Raw genomic sequence first — 16,251 nt, forward strand, 5'->3', positions numbered from 1 at the left:
AGGCAGTTATGGGTACAAGGTGTGGTGGAAAGACATAAAGCCATAGAAATGGGAAAAGGAGGAAACATAGAGGAGAGCAGCGAAGCAGTGGGTGAGGGCAGCCTTTGAAAGACTTGGTAGGTAAAGAAGCAGACTGTGTGGAAAAGGAAGAGCCACAGAAGTAGAGGTAGGGGCTGAAGACCAGCAGCAGGTAAAAGAGGTCATTTTTCTTTATACCACTTCTTAAACTTAGTGAACAGTAATTTAAACTCTTCCTTCTCTGTTGTGTGTTTGTTTATCCCAGTGGGTAGCTCTAATGGCTACTTAAAAAAAATTCCCAATGTAGACTCTTTTGGATTCTTTCTTAAATATACAATTTACAACTTCTCAGCTTCCTAAAGAATTTCAGCTATAAGGGCTGCAACCTACTTTGTTTGTATTCTTTTATAACCTACTTTATTATTCTAGCTTATTTGTTCAGCGCACTTCCCCCCTTGTACAGTTCCATAGTAATGTAGGTCCTATATAAATAATACATTTACAATGTGACATTACTAATCTTATTATTCCTGTGCTGCTGACAAGAGGTGCTCACTAGTACACTTCAAATTTTAAATTATATATAGATTCTATACTACTTTAATACTATATAATGCTATAATTATGCTAAAAGCCACCCTGGAATTGATTTTGCTTCCAGACCAATGGCAATTACAAATGGATGGATAAATGGAGAATGTGGTATTCTAAGTGGGCCAGTGACGAGCCAAAGCAGACAATAGCTTGTGTCTATCTAGACCTTGATGGAACCTGGAAAACAGCATCTTGTGATCAAAAATTCTTCTCTGTCTGTAAACAGTCTGATGGTAAGCAATAAAATTTAACAATTTGCATTGTGGAGCCTGGAGATTCATTTAAATTCACTGATGAGTTGTATTATAAGCATTCGGAAAAGAACCCAATCCTAAACCATAATACAAGATTTAGAGGCTATCAAGTTCTAAAAACTCAAAATTCTTCCCAGAAGCCAATCAGTTTACTCACTATTAAGGTCACTTTTCAGTTCCTTTGGACCTGAACAATCATCATGCTCTACACGTAGGTTATTTCAGCATCTGTCCAGGGTAATGGAGCTCAGAAGTATACTCTACATGACCTCGAACTGCAAGCGAATGCAAACATTTCTTCAAAATAAACAAAATTGTTTAATTGATTAAATCTTTTATTATATGAGTTCCTGGACATAAATAAAACCATATTGCTCTACAGTGAGGGACAATATTAATAGTTATGTTTAGTTTAGAATTGGCTTAAATTTTTCTAAAAAATATTTTTCAGTGAGAAATGGGTTTTGTCAAATAGTTCCCCGCCCCTCCTTTTTTTTTTACAACTAAATGTTTTTTTTTAAAAAAATTAAACTAAAATTTTTGGGGGGGAAAAGGAATTTTTGGCATATTTGAAATTTTTCATTGTAAAATTGTGTGGAAATTCCCACCTTCTCTCAGCTTTTTACTGTTTCCCCCCACTGAATAGGTGAGAGGAAAAGTTGAAAAGGTGAGAGAGAAAGTAACACTTTTACTTTAAAGCCTTATTATGAAAAATTTTCATTTTTAACAGTAACACTTTCTTTGCAGTTTTTAATTTTCATTTTAAGTGAGAGAAGATCATTTTCTCCCAGTGGAAAAAAATATAAAATGAGTTTTCCCCACTTTTTTTAAAAATCCCCATACCCTCTCCCTCCCCCCCCACCAAAAAAATAATGCCCCAAATCAAAAACCCTTGAAGATCAAAGAAAACAAAACTAAACAAAATTATACCTTTTCTAGTTATTTTTATCATTTATCTAAACAATCACTCCCAAATCTACTTGGCCCATTTAATCAATCTGCAAAATAAAATAATAATAAAATAAATAATATGGGCCCAATTATCCCTTGCCATAGAAAAACCCATTCATTTAGATAAGTAAGTTTTATTGTGATTTCAGGATTTTAAACTTCATCTAAAAAAATAATTACAATCTCCCTAACAAAGTTCGGGAAGTTGGGATAGATGGTTTAGTTTTGTGCCATTAGGATATAATGGAAAAGCCAGGTTGGTTGTGGTTTCACAAAATCTTGTCAGACCATTCATAAAAGTAATATAGTTTCTGTGGTCCAGCATCTTCCACAATTTTGTACACCTGGGCTGCTTTCCTCTCTCTGCAGTTCAGACAGAAGCGCTCCTTTTGCTCCTCATTCTCACAGATGTACCTGGAGACAAAAGATTCCCCTAGAGAAAATACTGGAATTGAGGTCTGGGGGGGAAGTTCAGAGGGATCTCAGCCCCCCCAAATCCACTGAATGACAGAGATCGCATAGGCCTCCATCCAGAGCTGAAGCTAGGGGACAGGATTTCCTATTTCAGAGAGGAATGATTTTCATTGACCACAGACAGGGAAATAGTGAGCCAGGGATACTCCCATGAGCTAATACTCCCACATGCCATCATTACCAGAGATCCTTTAAAACACAATCTGATCCAGAATGAAAATATCTCATCTTCTGGATATGGGAGTGATAAAAGCATGTTTTCTCAGAAGAAAGGTTCTCTGGGTTCTACTCCATCATCTTCTTCATTGTACAGAAACTCATGGGGGGTATCAGAACCATTCTCAACCTCCAAAGGCTGAAGAAGTGGATGAAGATGGTGGTGGTGATAACAGCCAGAGTCAGTCACAGGGAACTCACCTGTACCCCTTCCTGGACAACATTCTGATCACAGCTCCATTGCAATCAGCAGCACACAGGACCATGTCTAGGATGTTGAATCTCCTCCAGCCACAAGGGTTCATCACCAGTGCCAAGAAAAGTTCTCTGGCTCCATCCAGGAATTTATTTTCTTGCTCCAGAGCCATAGGAGGCCAACTATAGCACTATGCCTCCAACTGCTAGGACTTTAATGTCATGTACATGGATCACGCCATGAAGATAATCACACATCATAAATCTTTAAGCCTTTATACTAAAGGTGTGGGATCACTTCCTGGAACACATGAGAGATCAAGTACGGGTTCCAGCACAGGTGTTCAACACCTTACAGTGATAGTCAGCCTATCACCATGTCCACAAAGGCATGCCCATCTGCCTTCCAGATCTTTTAGTCTTCACAACCAATGCCAGCCTCAAGGACTGGCAAGCTCCCTTGGAAATCCAAACAACCTAGGGCATATAGAACCAGGAAGAAAAGGCTCACAGGATGAACCTCCTAGAGCTGAGAGTGGTGAAGCTAGCTCAACAAAGATTCCAGTCCATCCTAAGGAGGAACCATGTCCTGACTACAGTTGCATATTTAAACAATTAAGGAGGAAACAAAGAGTTTGGCACTACAAATGAAAGCTGTGCAAATAATAATGTAGGCAGAACAGTTCCTCTTTTCCCTCAGTGATTCACCTCAAAGGGGACCTGAACTAAAAGGTGCAAGGTTCCAACTCTAAGTGTTGCCTGAATCAGGTTTTCAGTCTCATGTTCAGATGTTCAGCCTCCCTTCAAACAATCTGTCCTCAAATAGTATGAACAAAAAGAGGCCAAAATACTTCACAAGAGAGGCAGACCTCAGATCCATGGAGACAGATGTTTTATTACACAGTTGGCCCAGGGCCTACTTAGCGCATTTTCACCCTTGCCACTACTGGGGAAGGTGGTCCAGAAAATACAATGAGAACGGGCGATGGTAATACTGATAACTCCTCACTGACCAAAGAAACCTTGTTTCTCAAACCTGATAGAGCAGACACTGGACCCCAATTCCAACTTCAATGGAGACCAGACATCCTCTTGCAAGGTCCTCTTCTTCATCTGGACCTGAAACGGCTTCAGCTAACAGCCTGGCTATTGAGAGGGAAGTACTAGAAGGTCCCATTCTGTTCTCCAGCATCATTAAGACATTGCTTTCATGTAGAAGAGTATCAACACAAAAACACCCTGTCTGGGCCAGATTCAACAACTGGTGCCAAGAGCACAAGGTGTATCCCAGAAATCTGGGAATTCCAACCATTCTTGACTTTCTAAGAATGCATAGACAGAGGCCTTCAGCCCAGCACTATTGCACATCAGCCCTTTGCACCATTGTACATTCATCCCAACACTATTGTCCGCTCTTAAGAGCATGCTATTCACAGGATTCTTGGGCTCCCTCGCAGACGGGCTACAGGAAGCCAGATTCCTCCAGTCTAATTAGCTAGACTGATAGTCAGTCCACTCTTCCCAAAATGAAACCTTCCACTAGTGTTGAGGGCTCTGACAAGCCATCTCTCTGAGCCTCTGACTTCAATGTCAGCCTTTTATTTATCAACTAAGACTTGTTTTTTAGTATCTGTCATGTGTGCCAGATGAGGTTTGGGGCTGACAGCCTTATCTATACCAGAGCCGTACCGCATGTTCCACAAGGAAAAGCTGTTGGTCAGGACATCAGAATCCTTTCTTCCCAGCTAAATTCGTCCTTCCATACTTCCCAAGAGGTTGTGCTTCATTTGTTCTGTCCAAAATGACAATATCCAATGGAAAATGTGTCACACCATAGATGTCCGAAGAGTCTTGAAAATCTATCTCAAGTATACAGAATCCATGAGAAGATTGGGGTCCCTATTCGTGTCCTTCCACCCAATGTGCCAGAGACTCAGAGCTTCCAAGTCCTCCATAATTAGGTGGCTTGACCTGTGTATTGTGGAAGCCTACAAATCATTAGAGGTCCCTGTCCCAGAAGGGATCAAGGCACACTCCACAAGATCCGTAGCATGGACAGAACAAGCAAGTGCATCCACTTCGGAAATTTGAAAAGCGGCCACTTGCTCTATCGTGAATACCTTCATTATGTACTACATAGTGGACCCTCCAACTTCTGTAAAGGCCTCCTTTGTCAGGAAGGTGCTGAAGGTGGTAGCCCTGAAATAATACAGATCTTTGAGCAAGCTCACAAAAAGTGGGGATTTCTTTCCTACCAAAATTTCATGGCCACTACTTTCCAGACATCCAGAATTGTGGGAGATGCTAGGCTGCATAATGGAAAAATTCTTAGTGATAATTTTCTTTCTGCTAGCAGTGTTTCCCATGATTCTACCCACTCTGGGTAGCTCATGAGTCATGGTCATATATTAAGTGGTTAGACCATCTTCCTTGGTCTAACGTAGTTATTTTGTTACTTCTAGAATATTAATAATGCTGTCACACAAGTTTTACAGCTCGGGAACAACTCATTGGGCAGCAAGCAGCAACAGAGGGGGCATGGTCAGACAATGGAGGCACCAAAACACTGATCCATCTCTGTGAGCTGCAGAGAGGAGAGCAGCCCAGATGTCCAGAATTATGGGAGACACTGCTAGAAGAAAGGAAATAATTGGTAAGAAATTTTCTATTCTTAACAGTTATGGCCCCTACTGATTCTCCACAACTCTTTGGAAGATGCCCTGAATCAGAGGAACACAGATCTTGGGTTCATTACCGCAGTCATTGCTACTACATCGAGTCCTCGTATACAAGAAACTGGGCCCAGGCTTCCCGAGAATGCACTCGATTAGGTGAGTGTCATTTTTTTAAAGAGTGAAGACTTAGACACACGTAGAAATAATATTTTTCAAAAAATAGTAATCAAACTTTAGATCATTAAAAAACCAAATTGATTTTTTCAGTGTTAATGCTTTTTATATATTTACACACCTTGGACAACAAAACTAGATTGATTAGTTTCACTGTCTAGTTTTTATGCATTAGAAATTTCAGAGTTGTTAAGTCACCCAGATCAGGTGGAAGACTTTCAGTTTTGGGCACCTCCTCCCAAACTGGTGAGCATCTGCTAGTGGCAGAGAAGGGAAACTGGGGGAGGGAGGAAGGAAGAAAAGCACTCTAACCCTCATCTCTATGGGTAAGTCTGGGAGAACTGCTCAAGGATAACTCATAGAGACGCTGCCTAGATGGTAATCCCTAACCCACCCATGTTTGCTTAATTGTTCCAGTATATTTCTGTCTTCTAGCCAGATTTTATAATGGATTAAATATCAGACACTATATTTCTGAGTGTTTAATAACAATTTAATCTCAAGAGTGCATACAAAAATTTCCAGTAGCACTGCATATAGTCGCTGGGAAGCAATAACAGTGTTGATCAAATAGCAAAAATGGAGTTTAAACAGGCATTTTACTCTGCAAGTGTGTTAAAAATAAACCACTAGAATGATTTACACAAATATATGTAATTTAGTCACGAGGAAAAGGGTAATTTTACACTAACAAGCAAAATGCAAGAAGAGCTGTATTGTGCCATTGTACCCCACGCAGAACTCCCATTCGCTACAGTGCATGTTTTGTGCAAAAATCAGTGATATGACACAGCCTCAAGAATTAATTGTTTTCAGTTGTTCATAAAAATTAGAAAAGAAGCTTTTCTCCCAAAAGGCAGATTTGTTTCAATTATGCCTTGTTAATGCTTTTTTTCAGATGCCACTTTGGCTTCTATAGAAGACCATGCTGAATCCATCTTTCTGTCACATAGCATAAAGCCACTTGAAAGTAAAATAAGCAGCTTTTGGACAGGAATGAGCAAAAATGTGAATGGTAATTTCTTACTTTCAGTATTCAATAATATAAATAGACACATATGGTGTAATATTTCATACCTTAGGAAGTTATAACATATAAAACAGATATGAAGAGACAATATTACACATTTTGTGGTATGTATTTTAATTTTATTTATATGCATACAGCGCTGTAACTAAAGTGTTTATTAGATGTCTATGACAAGTTATTTTCCTTACCACAGTTTTCTCCCCATCCTTAACATTAATCAGCCATTTTATCTTAATTTTAAAAGGAATCTTGGAGGATTAGCTTTTATCCCCCAATAAGACTCTCCTGAAATGTTTTAAAAAACACATATTTGAGTTCGGTATTACAGTTTTAACCCTGTACTGTGCTTTTTGTCAATAAAATTTCTGCTCACTTTAAGATTTTCCTATTGGCAACAATCCAGGTCCAGATTAAAGTGCCAGCCTTGCTTAGAAGATGGATATTTTTCAAATGACTCATTAATCTGTAATAACCAATAGGAATTTAGATCTGCTTGTGAGGAAAACAGGTTATGGGGAGGGAGGGATGAAGTCAGAAAGATAAATAGCACACTGAAAATATGGAAGGGAGATAGACAAGAATAAATGCTATGTGAGTATATAAGGAACATAAAGACATTTTTTCCCAACAATTATTGCATACACATATCACAGTTTTTCTTCATACTTAAAATGGGAAATAATTATGGTAATGATGTGCTCTGTTTGGCAATTCCTAATCACTGTAGCTTTCTTAGACATAAGTTTGTAATTAATATATTATCCAATACAACATTCAACTATGATCTGATCTGTCCTATAAGACACATTTCCCTGAAACCAAAAACTCTAAGTAAAATGACTCAATCTGGATGCAGACCAGAGAAGGAGAGAGGCTACTTACTAGTACATTTGGTCAAGTAGTGATAGTCTTGGTTTGGTGATTAAATCAAAGCTTAAAATGTCTGGTAGCTGACAGAATGGAGGAGTCTTTTACAAACTCTGGGGCTCGATTTGTTGATATTTCTATTCTGGTATTTTAAATACTTCTGAGCCTTTCAACGTGTTCTTTCAGTCTAAACAGTTGACCCCATATATTTCCTTTTAACATTAGGTCAATGGTTATGGAGAGACAACACTGCAGTGGATTTTGTCAACTGGAATGAGGGAGAGCCTTCAAGTTATGATAATGAGAAGTGTGTTGAAATGTATGCATCATCTGGGTACTGGAATGATGCTCAATGTTCTTACAAAAGAGGATATATTTGTAAAAAATCAGAAAGTAAGTGATATTTGCAATATATTGTGGTTCTGGTTAATAATGTGTATAATGGGTGTATACAATAAAATGCATGCTGCACAGTATTATACCAGAGCACAGGCTCTGCTATAGTCAAGATATATACGTATTACAGATATTGCGTGTGTGTTTATATATATATATAAAATATATAAAACCATACATATTGAAGGTGAAGTCGAAGATCACTTATACTTCATTAAAGGCCAGATTTTATCCATGTTAAACACAAAACTTCCATTGACTTCAGTGAGATCAGGATTTCACCAAAAATACCACACACACCAACAAGTTTGGTTTCACCTCATCTTAAATATATATAAAAATATTTTTGTGATGGACAGTCTCCCTTTAATTAAAAGTGTCCCTTTAATTTATGCCAGAATTGGATTTCCCTTATTCACCATCATCCTACCATGCTGAGTACAGAATTGTGATTCACACCCATGCCAATCTTGTAGCACTACACAACTCCTGTACTGTGAGGTCATTGATAAATAACGTTTATTAAAACATTTGCACTTCTTTGGTATTAGAATAGTTTTGGGGAAAATACTAGGGATGATTGAACCAGTTCAAATTAAATAAGAGACAACCAACTGGAGCCTTCCTTCAGAACATGAAATAAACATGATTTTCTGAGGATTAGAAAAGTGTGGTTAACTTCACATTTTTATATTTCTGTGCATCTTTGCACTACCTGGTGCTTTTAGGAAACAGAAATACCCTAGTATTGTGAGCAAAGATACTCTTGTGGTATTTCTAAGCCAATGGAGGCGTCCATTCAGGCAAGCCTCCAATTTTAGAAAGCACTTAAGCATGTGCTCAAGACCCATAGAGAGATGCTTAAAGATAAGACCATGCTAAGGTGCTTTCCTGCGCTGGAGTCTGATGCAGGAAGTATTGGAAATCATGCAAGATCCTGATTTCCTGCCCATATCTCAACTGAAGAGAATCTGATACTTACCAGAATTAGACAGCCAAGCGTTCTGAGCTTCACACATTCTTAGCTCCATCTCTTAAGGAAGTTCAGGAGCACCAAAAGCAGAGTATGTGGAAGCCTCAGCTTTTCATGCTTATGGGATGGCACCATCAGGACCATCCATGTGAGTGCATCTGGAATAAATATCTTGCTTTATTTCTTTTTGAAAGGTATTAAAACAGTATTGACTGAGAAGCCACCAGAGAGGAAAGGTATGCTTATTTTCTTTTTAATTAAAGTAAGGAGAAACCTAAATAGAGTAAAAGCATAATAATTATTTAAAGTAAGTTTCTGGACAGTATAATTATTACTGATAGCATTTAAAAATAATAAATCCATATGCATTATTTGTACCTAAATACAGAAAATTGGCTTTCATTTTTAATTGTGGTGTTTAATATAACTTATTATATTTCTCCTTCACCTCTGTTAGCAAAATATCTCCATATACATATGTTCATAACTTGATTTTTAAAACTGTGATTAGCAATATCAACTTCCACATTCCTGGAATCTCTCATATCATTCTGGTGTCTAGGAATTGCTTTGTGTTTATTTACAGGAGAGGAAAAGGATGAAGAGGTTTCTGAATCCTCCACCAAGGTCACTTGGCTTGTAATTATTCTGGTCATTTTGATTCTAGCAGGATCTGGATGTGTAGCCTATTTCTATGTCAAGAAAAAAAACCAAGATCACTTCTTACCTATTGTAACTCGAATGAGTGATACAAAAGAATCTGTCGATAACCAGGAGCAAGATGAGCTTGCTGTTGCCTAATGGGATAAAATGATTGAATAATATGTCTAATATTAATAAAATTATGCAATTGGAATAAATGAAATCTTAGGCCAACATTGCTTTCTCTTACCAAAATACTAATCTGTTTCACAATCCCTGCATATATGTATACTTAACATAAATAAAATATACTGGTAGACATGATTATTCCTTTTATAGTCTTGAAGATTTTCTAGATCTACAAATTTCAATGTCAAATAAAACATAGTATGAACTATCAAGTGGGCAAATGCATACATTTCAGAGATCTAAAATGAACCACACAGCAAGGTGAACTAGCATTAAAGCATCTTCAGGTTTTACAGAAATCTGATCTGCCATCATTCGTAGAGACATCCTGTTCATGCAAACAGTGAGAATTCCCTCTGCAAAGCACCCTGCCAACTTCAGTTCAAAGAACCAGCACATTCTTTTAGGACTGTATATCAGCTCTAAATACAAAAAACTCTGAATGAAATCCTGATTCCATTGAAGTCAATGATAAAACTCCCATTGATTTTAATGGGGGTCAGCATTTTGCCCTGTGCAGTTGTTTCAGTTAGGATAACTTTGGGATATCCATATCTACATCTCTAGAGAGAAGGAATACAGTAGCTCTGCCTTTATGTTAATTTTCCCCACTCTTTTAGTTCAGCATTATCAGTAATGTGCAAAGACTGAAATATTTACAGAAATCAAATTATAAAATCATATCAAACTTCAGCCACATGAATTAAAATATTTCCCCCCATCAATATATAAATAAATGTGTGGAAGCCAAATGTAAATGTTCCTTCATTCATGCCTTCAACTCATGGTCTTTGAAATGAGACTGTAATTTTCTATACCTTTGCATTTCTATAATAGTCTGTGAATATGAACATTTTCCTATCAACTTCAAATTAACAATAAAAATCATTAAGAAAATGATCTGTCCATTAGAGGATAATACTTGGGACTGAGTTTAGGATGCTGAGATGCCACTTTTATATGATCTAGTGATCTATTTGTTTGTGCTTTTGGCCTCGTGCAGCATACAGGTCTCTAAATTAGAGAAATAAAAAGGATTCACAAATAATTTGTAATTAAAGTGTTTCCATGTTTCAAGTTGACTTGTTTGTGTATTTCAGTATAGGCCCCTCCATGACTTTCCAATCAATTGGATGCTATAGCAACGCTTGGCTTGAGATGGTATGGGCCAGTATGGCATACCAGCATTTTGCTGTAATAGGCCTATTCTTGGCTTCTTTTACCTTTCTGTAAATTCCAGGACTTCTGTTCTCTATGGCGTGTCATAGAATGGCCTTTCTCTAAGTAACAGGAGGGGAGCTCAGCATCAAGGGGTCTGAAGAGAAAAGCCTGCAAATGAGAGTGCTCATCTGAAGAAGGAACTATATGGAAAGCACGTGCTTATCAAAATACATCTGCAGTGGGGAACAGGTTTTCTCTTATGCCACTTTGTGGATATTCGCAAAAAGAAAAGGAGTACTTGTGGCACCTTAGAGACTAACAAATTTATTTGAGCATAAGCTTTCGTGAGCTACAGCTCACTAACCTGTCTTTGTGGATATTGTGATTAGTCAGAATACTTGCTTTGTCCCTATGGATAAGTGACAAGACAACCTTGACAGACAGTCCTTTGCTCTGGTACTCCTTTACTCTGCAGTTCTTCTGAGCTCACGTCTGGTCACTCTTCAGCTATGGTGCCAGACATGTGTCCAAGACTTGAGCTATGAGGGACCCTTGACTTCTTCAGGTTTGTGGCTCTGGCCTGTCCCTTTTGTGGTTGTCATAGAATCTCAGAAATGTAGGGCTGGAAGGGACCTCAAGAGGTCATCAAGTCCAGACCCCTGCACTGAGGCAGAACCAAGTAAACCTAGAGCACCCTTCACAGGTGTTTGTCTTACCTGTTCTTAAAAAGCTCCAGTGGTGGGGATGTCACAGCCTATTCCAGAGCTTAACTACCCTGATAGTTAGAAAGATTTTCCTAATATCTAACCTAATCTCCCTTGCTGCACATTAAGCATGTTACTTCTTGTCCTACTTTCAGTGGACATGGACAGAAATCAATTGTTCTCCTCTTTATATCAGTCCTTAACATATTTTAAGGCAGTTATCAGGTCCTATCTCAACCTTCTTTTCTTGGACTAAACATGCCCAGTTTTTTTAACCTTTCCTCACAGGTCAGGTTTTCTAAACCTTTTTTCATTTTTGTTACTGTCCTCTGGACTGTCTTGAATTTATCCTCATCTTTCCTAAAGTGTGGCACCCAAAACTGGGACACAGTTCTCCAGCTGAGGCCTCACTAGTGCTGAGTAGATCAGGACAATTTCCTCCCATGTCTTACATATGATATTCCTGTTAATACACCCTAGAATTATATTAGCCTTTTTCACAACTGCATCACAGTGTTGGCTCATATTCAATCTGTGATACACTATAACCCCTAGGTCCTTTTCAGCTGTGCTACCACTTAGCCAGTGTTCCCCATTTTGTAGTTGTACATTATTCCTTAAGTGTAGTACTTTGCAATTGTCTTTAGTGAATTTCATCTTCTTGATTTCAGACCAGCTCCAGCTCCTCCTCACTGAGGGTCATTTTGGGGGATGGCTCCCACTCATCACCCTCACAGTGCATGCAGCCAGGGCACCCCTACATACACAGCCCTGGGGTGGGGAGGCTGGAAGCAAGGGCCGGAGAGCAGGTCAGGGACCAATTGGCTTCCCTGCAGGGAGTGGGGGGAATAGTAGAGCTCCCAGCTCAGCACGGCCAGGGGAGAAGGGGCACCATTTCGGGAGGGTTGGGGGGAGGCATTTGTCCCTGAGTTTTGGTCCCAGAGGTCTGCTCGCGGTGTACACCCCAGACCCAGGTGGAGCTCTTAACTGCTGTGCTTCACAGTCAGGCCCCCTGCTCCAGGAGCCAGGATTCTCTGGCTACAGCTCCCACCTGCAGTCAGTTTCTTCCACTGGGGAGGAAGGGGCTGGCTGCCTGCTTGTGTGGCTTTCGGTGCAGACATACGGCAAAGGCAATGAGCGGCCTGAGTGTGGCATGTAATGAGTTCTGCAGAGGAGAGGTGCTGCTCCCAGCTTGCACCCCTGGGGCAGGGAGTCAGTATTCTGTTTATAAACAGAGCCAGGGTGATTAAGACAAGAAAAGGCTGGTAATTAAATTAAATTAAATTAAATTAAATTAAATTAAAGGTCTAGAAGTCATTAGATGAGCCAGTCACTCCAGTTCCTAGATCTGTCAAACAAGAATCCCTCTGCATGGGGGGTGCTGAAGAGAGATCACATGGGATGAGTAGTATTATCAGCATGGAAGAAATACAGCCAAGGTCACATTCAGAAAAGAGGAAGATATGAGAAGAATAGGTAGAAAGAAGGGCCAGAACCAAGGGAAGGGATAGCAGTGGCATAAAGAAGTTCCTACTCTACCTGTGGTACTTATGAGGCCCCAGCACTGTAGTGTCTGAGCACCTCACAATGTCTAACCTATTTCTCCTCACAGCCCTCTGAGGTAGAGCAGTGCTGTTATCCCCATTGTACAGATGGGACACTGAGGCCCAGAGAGACTAACAGCCAGATTTTAAATGGTATTTAGGCACCTCGTGGGATTTTCAAAAGCGCCTAGATACCTAGCTGCATCTTTGGGTGCCCAAAAACTTTTGAAACTGTCCCTAAGGCATTGGCCTGAGGTCATATAGGAAGTCCATGGGGGAAGTAGGGATATGAACCCAGGTCTCTCAGGGCTAGCAAACTCTCTCTCTGCTGTACTCCACAGACATCCTACCCACCATGTAAGTCCCCTTCAGCTTACACCAACTGGCCTCTCAACAGCTGACTAATATTACAGTAGCACCCAAAGACATTAATTAGTAGTAGTCCCCATTTTGCGATAGGCACCACGCAAACCATTAAGAAGGCCCAGTTCCTGCCTCACAGATGTCAATCTAACCCTTATAATTCCATAATGCAGGCAGGTAAGTATTATTATTCCCATTTTACAGCAATGGGAACGGAGATACAGCGTACAAACATAGAATGGTACTTAAAAAAAAAACATACAGTAGAACCTCAGGGTTACGAACACCAGCGTTACAAACTGACTGGTCAACCACACCCTTCATTTGGAACCAGAAATAAGCAATCATGCAGCAGCAAAGAATTTTTTTTTTAAATCAAGCACAGTACGGAGTTAAATGTAAATTACTAAAAAATAAAGGGAAAGTTTTAAAAAAAAGATTTGACAAGGTAAGGAAACTGTTTCTGTGCTTGTTTCATTTAAATTAAGGTAGTTAAAAGCAGCATTTTTCTTTGGTATAGTAAAGTTTCAAAGCTGTATTTAGTCAATGATCAGTTGTAAACTTTTGAAAGAACAACCATAACGTTTTCTTCGGAGTTATGAGCAATCTCCATTTCCGAGGTGTTCAAAACTCTGAGGTTCTACTGTATATACAAATGCTAAATAATAAGACAATTTTTTTCTGAACTTTAAAATATGTAATTTTCTTGGTTTGCTTTTAAATATTCTCCTGTGAGAACTACAACTCACTCACTGTAGTGTTATGTTTAAGAGCCTAAACAGAAGTGAAAGAGACTTGAAAGTGTCAGTTTCAATCCTGTTCACAGTCCTTTCTAGTCTATTATTATTTGTAATAGGGTAAAACACCCCTAGAGTCCCAGGCTGGTGCAGTGTAAACTCATGCGGCCTTGCCCTAGTAGGATGTTTCCAAAACTTAAATGATCTGTATAAAGTAACTAGCCTAAATTATAGAACGTAATCTAGATATTTCTACAATTACTTCAATTGTTGTATTCAAGAGTTAGTAACAAAGTAAGACCATACATTAAAATTTTAAACCTAACTAGTGTTCCTTAAGTGACTTGCCACAAGAGGTCAGAACATGTCAGTATTAGAGCTGAGTGGGTCTAATATTTATTTAATTTTCTTTCTTTATATAGGAATTTATTTAAGTTTCTTTCTTTCTATAGATACAGTGCTCCTGTCAGCTAATTTCTAAGTTATTATCTGCAAAAAAGCTGGCGTTTTTCAGGTGCCTAAGTAGTCCCTAGAATCAGAGTTAAAGTTGCCTCCCCCCGAAAAGGTGCCCCTTTAAGGTGGTGCTTGGGCTGCGCTCCAACCTCTGGCCCTTGCTCCCGGGCCTCCCCTTCCACCCTGGGGCTGCGTGTGCAGGGGTGCCCGGGCAGCCCTTGATTTGACAAAAACACCAGCTTTTATATTGATGCTAAATTTCCATTTAATACATTTGAACCAATCCTCCCCCACCCCTAAGCACTTCAGCCAAGTAATAAGAAGTAAGAATATTGGACCGCTAAAAGTAAAGTAAGAATGCTATTTAGAGAGATGCAAGATTTTCTTTAGACCCAGGAGAGGGAGCTATTGGAGATGGGTCTGAACCCCATAAAGATAATACATAGGATCAAATCCTGCTTGCCTTATTCATGTGAGTATTCATGCTGAACTAACTGCTGCAATCACTGACAGCTGGGTTTAGGCAGTGGGACCTCAAGACGTGGCATCACAGAGGTTGCAGTAGAGAGGCCATGGCAGCAGAGAAGGCGCAGCGGAGTGAATGGCGGTGCAGTGATGCAGGGTGAATGACAGCAACTGTGAACCAGTTGCAGCTGTGGCATTGTTCGGTGCCTCCCCCTGGAGTGGGAAGTGAACTCACGTAAACGCACATGTGAACTCTGGGTCTTCGCTGACCAAGGACAGCAACTGGGAGTGGGGTGCAGTGAGGGAGAGGGAAATGATGTGTTAGAGGCATGTTTGTCAGACTTTCACACCACAAGGTAAGGAACTGAGGAAAAGGACACTGCCCTATGTATGCTGGGGTGGGTGCTTTGCTTATGACATCATGCTTTTGAATATGGTTGTGGTGCTTCCCCAAACTAATGGTTTGATTCCCTTTCCCTTTTAATAAAAGTTTTCATTTGTTATACACAGACTCAGTGCTTGTGAGAGGGGAAGTATTGCCTCTTAGAGACATCTGGGGGTGGTTTTAAATTTTCCGAGATTACTGGGAAGGGGCTCGAGCCAGTTCTGTTTGGTATTGCTAAGAGCGGGGGTTCTCAAACTTGGTTCACAGTTTGTTCAGGGTAAGCCCCTAGTGGGCCATGAGACGCTTTGCTTACCTGAGCATCCGCAGGTATGGCCGCTCGCAGCTCCAAGTGGCTGCGGTTTGCCGTTCCCGGCCAATGGGAGCTGTGGGAAGTGTGGCCACGGTTCACCATTCCCGAGCTGCTAGCGGCTGTACCTGCAGATGCTGTACCTAACAAAGCATATCACGGCCCAACAAGGACTTACCCTAAACAAGCCGCGAACCAAGTTTGGGACCTCCTGGCTAAGAGGAACCTCTAGATCGTGAACCTGGCCCTTGTTGCTGCTGACTTCACCTGGCAGAAGGGAACTGAAGGGATTTCTCTTAGAAGTCACAGTGTGGGGTGAGTTCCTTGCTGCTCTTGATAACATCTGAATATGTCTGTGACAAGGTAAACGTGCTGCAGACTAGAAAGGTTAAAGGTCCCTCCCTGCCTGTCATATGAGTGCTTCATATGGCATGGAGTATAAAAGGAAGGGGAAGCTAAGTAAAGGGAAACAGAGAAAAGAGGT

At 40.0% G+C, this 16,251-nt stretch overlaps 1 protein-coding gene across 1 annotated transcript in view; it reads left to right on the forward strand.

Annotated features, from left to right (window-relative positions):
- LOC102943928 (macrophage mannose receptor 1) overlaps positions 1–9,801 on the forward strand; it is a 47,374-nt gene extending 37,573 nt beyond the window's left edge. Inside the window, exons 22-27 of the mRNA XM_037891562.2 lie at positions 680–845; positions 5,381–5,533; positions 6,450–6,566; positions 7,674–7,841; positions 9,012–9,053; positions 9,404–9,801. Of these exons, the coding sequence (XP_037747490.1) occupies positions 680–845; positions 5,381–5,533; positions 6,450–6,566; positions 7,674–7,841; positions 9,012–9,053; positions 9,404–9,618 (861 nt within the window). The 3' untranslated portion in view covers positions 9,619–9,801. The remainder of the gene's footprint in view (positions 1–679; positions 846–5,380; positions 5,534–6,449; positions 6,567–7,673; positions 7,842–9,011; positions 9,054–9,403) is intronic.
- The last annotated feature ends 6,450 nt before the right edge of the window (positions 9,802–16,251 follow it).

The sequence above is a fragment of the Chelonia mydas genome, chromosome 2, assembly GCF_015237465.2.
Source record: "Chelonia mydas isolate rCheMyd1 chromosome 2, rCheMyd1.pri.v2, whole genome shotgun sequence".
In the NCBI taxonomy this organism is placed as follows: domain Eukaryota; kingdom Metazoa; phylum Chordata; order Testudines; family Cheloniidae; genus Chelonia; species Chelonia mydas.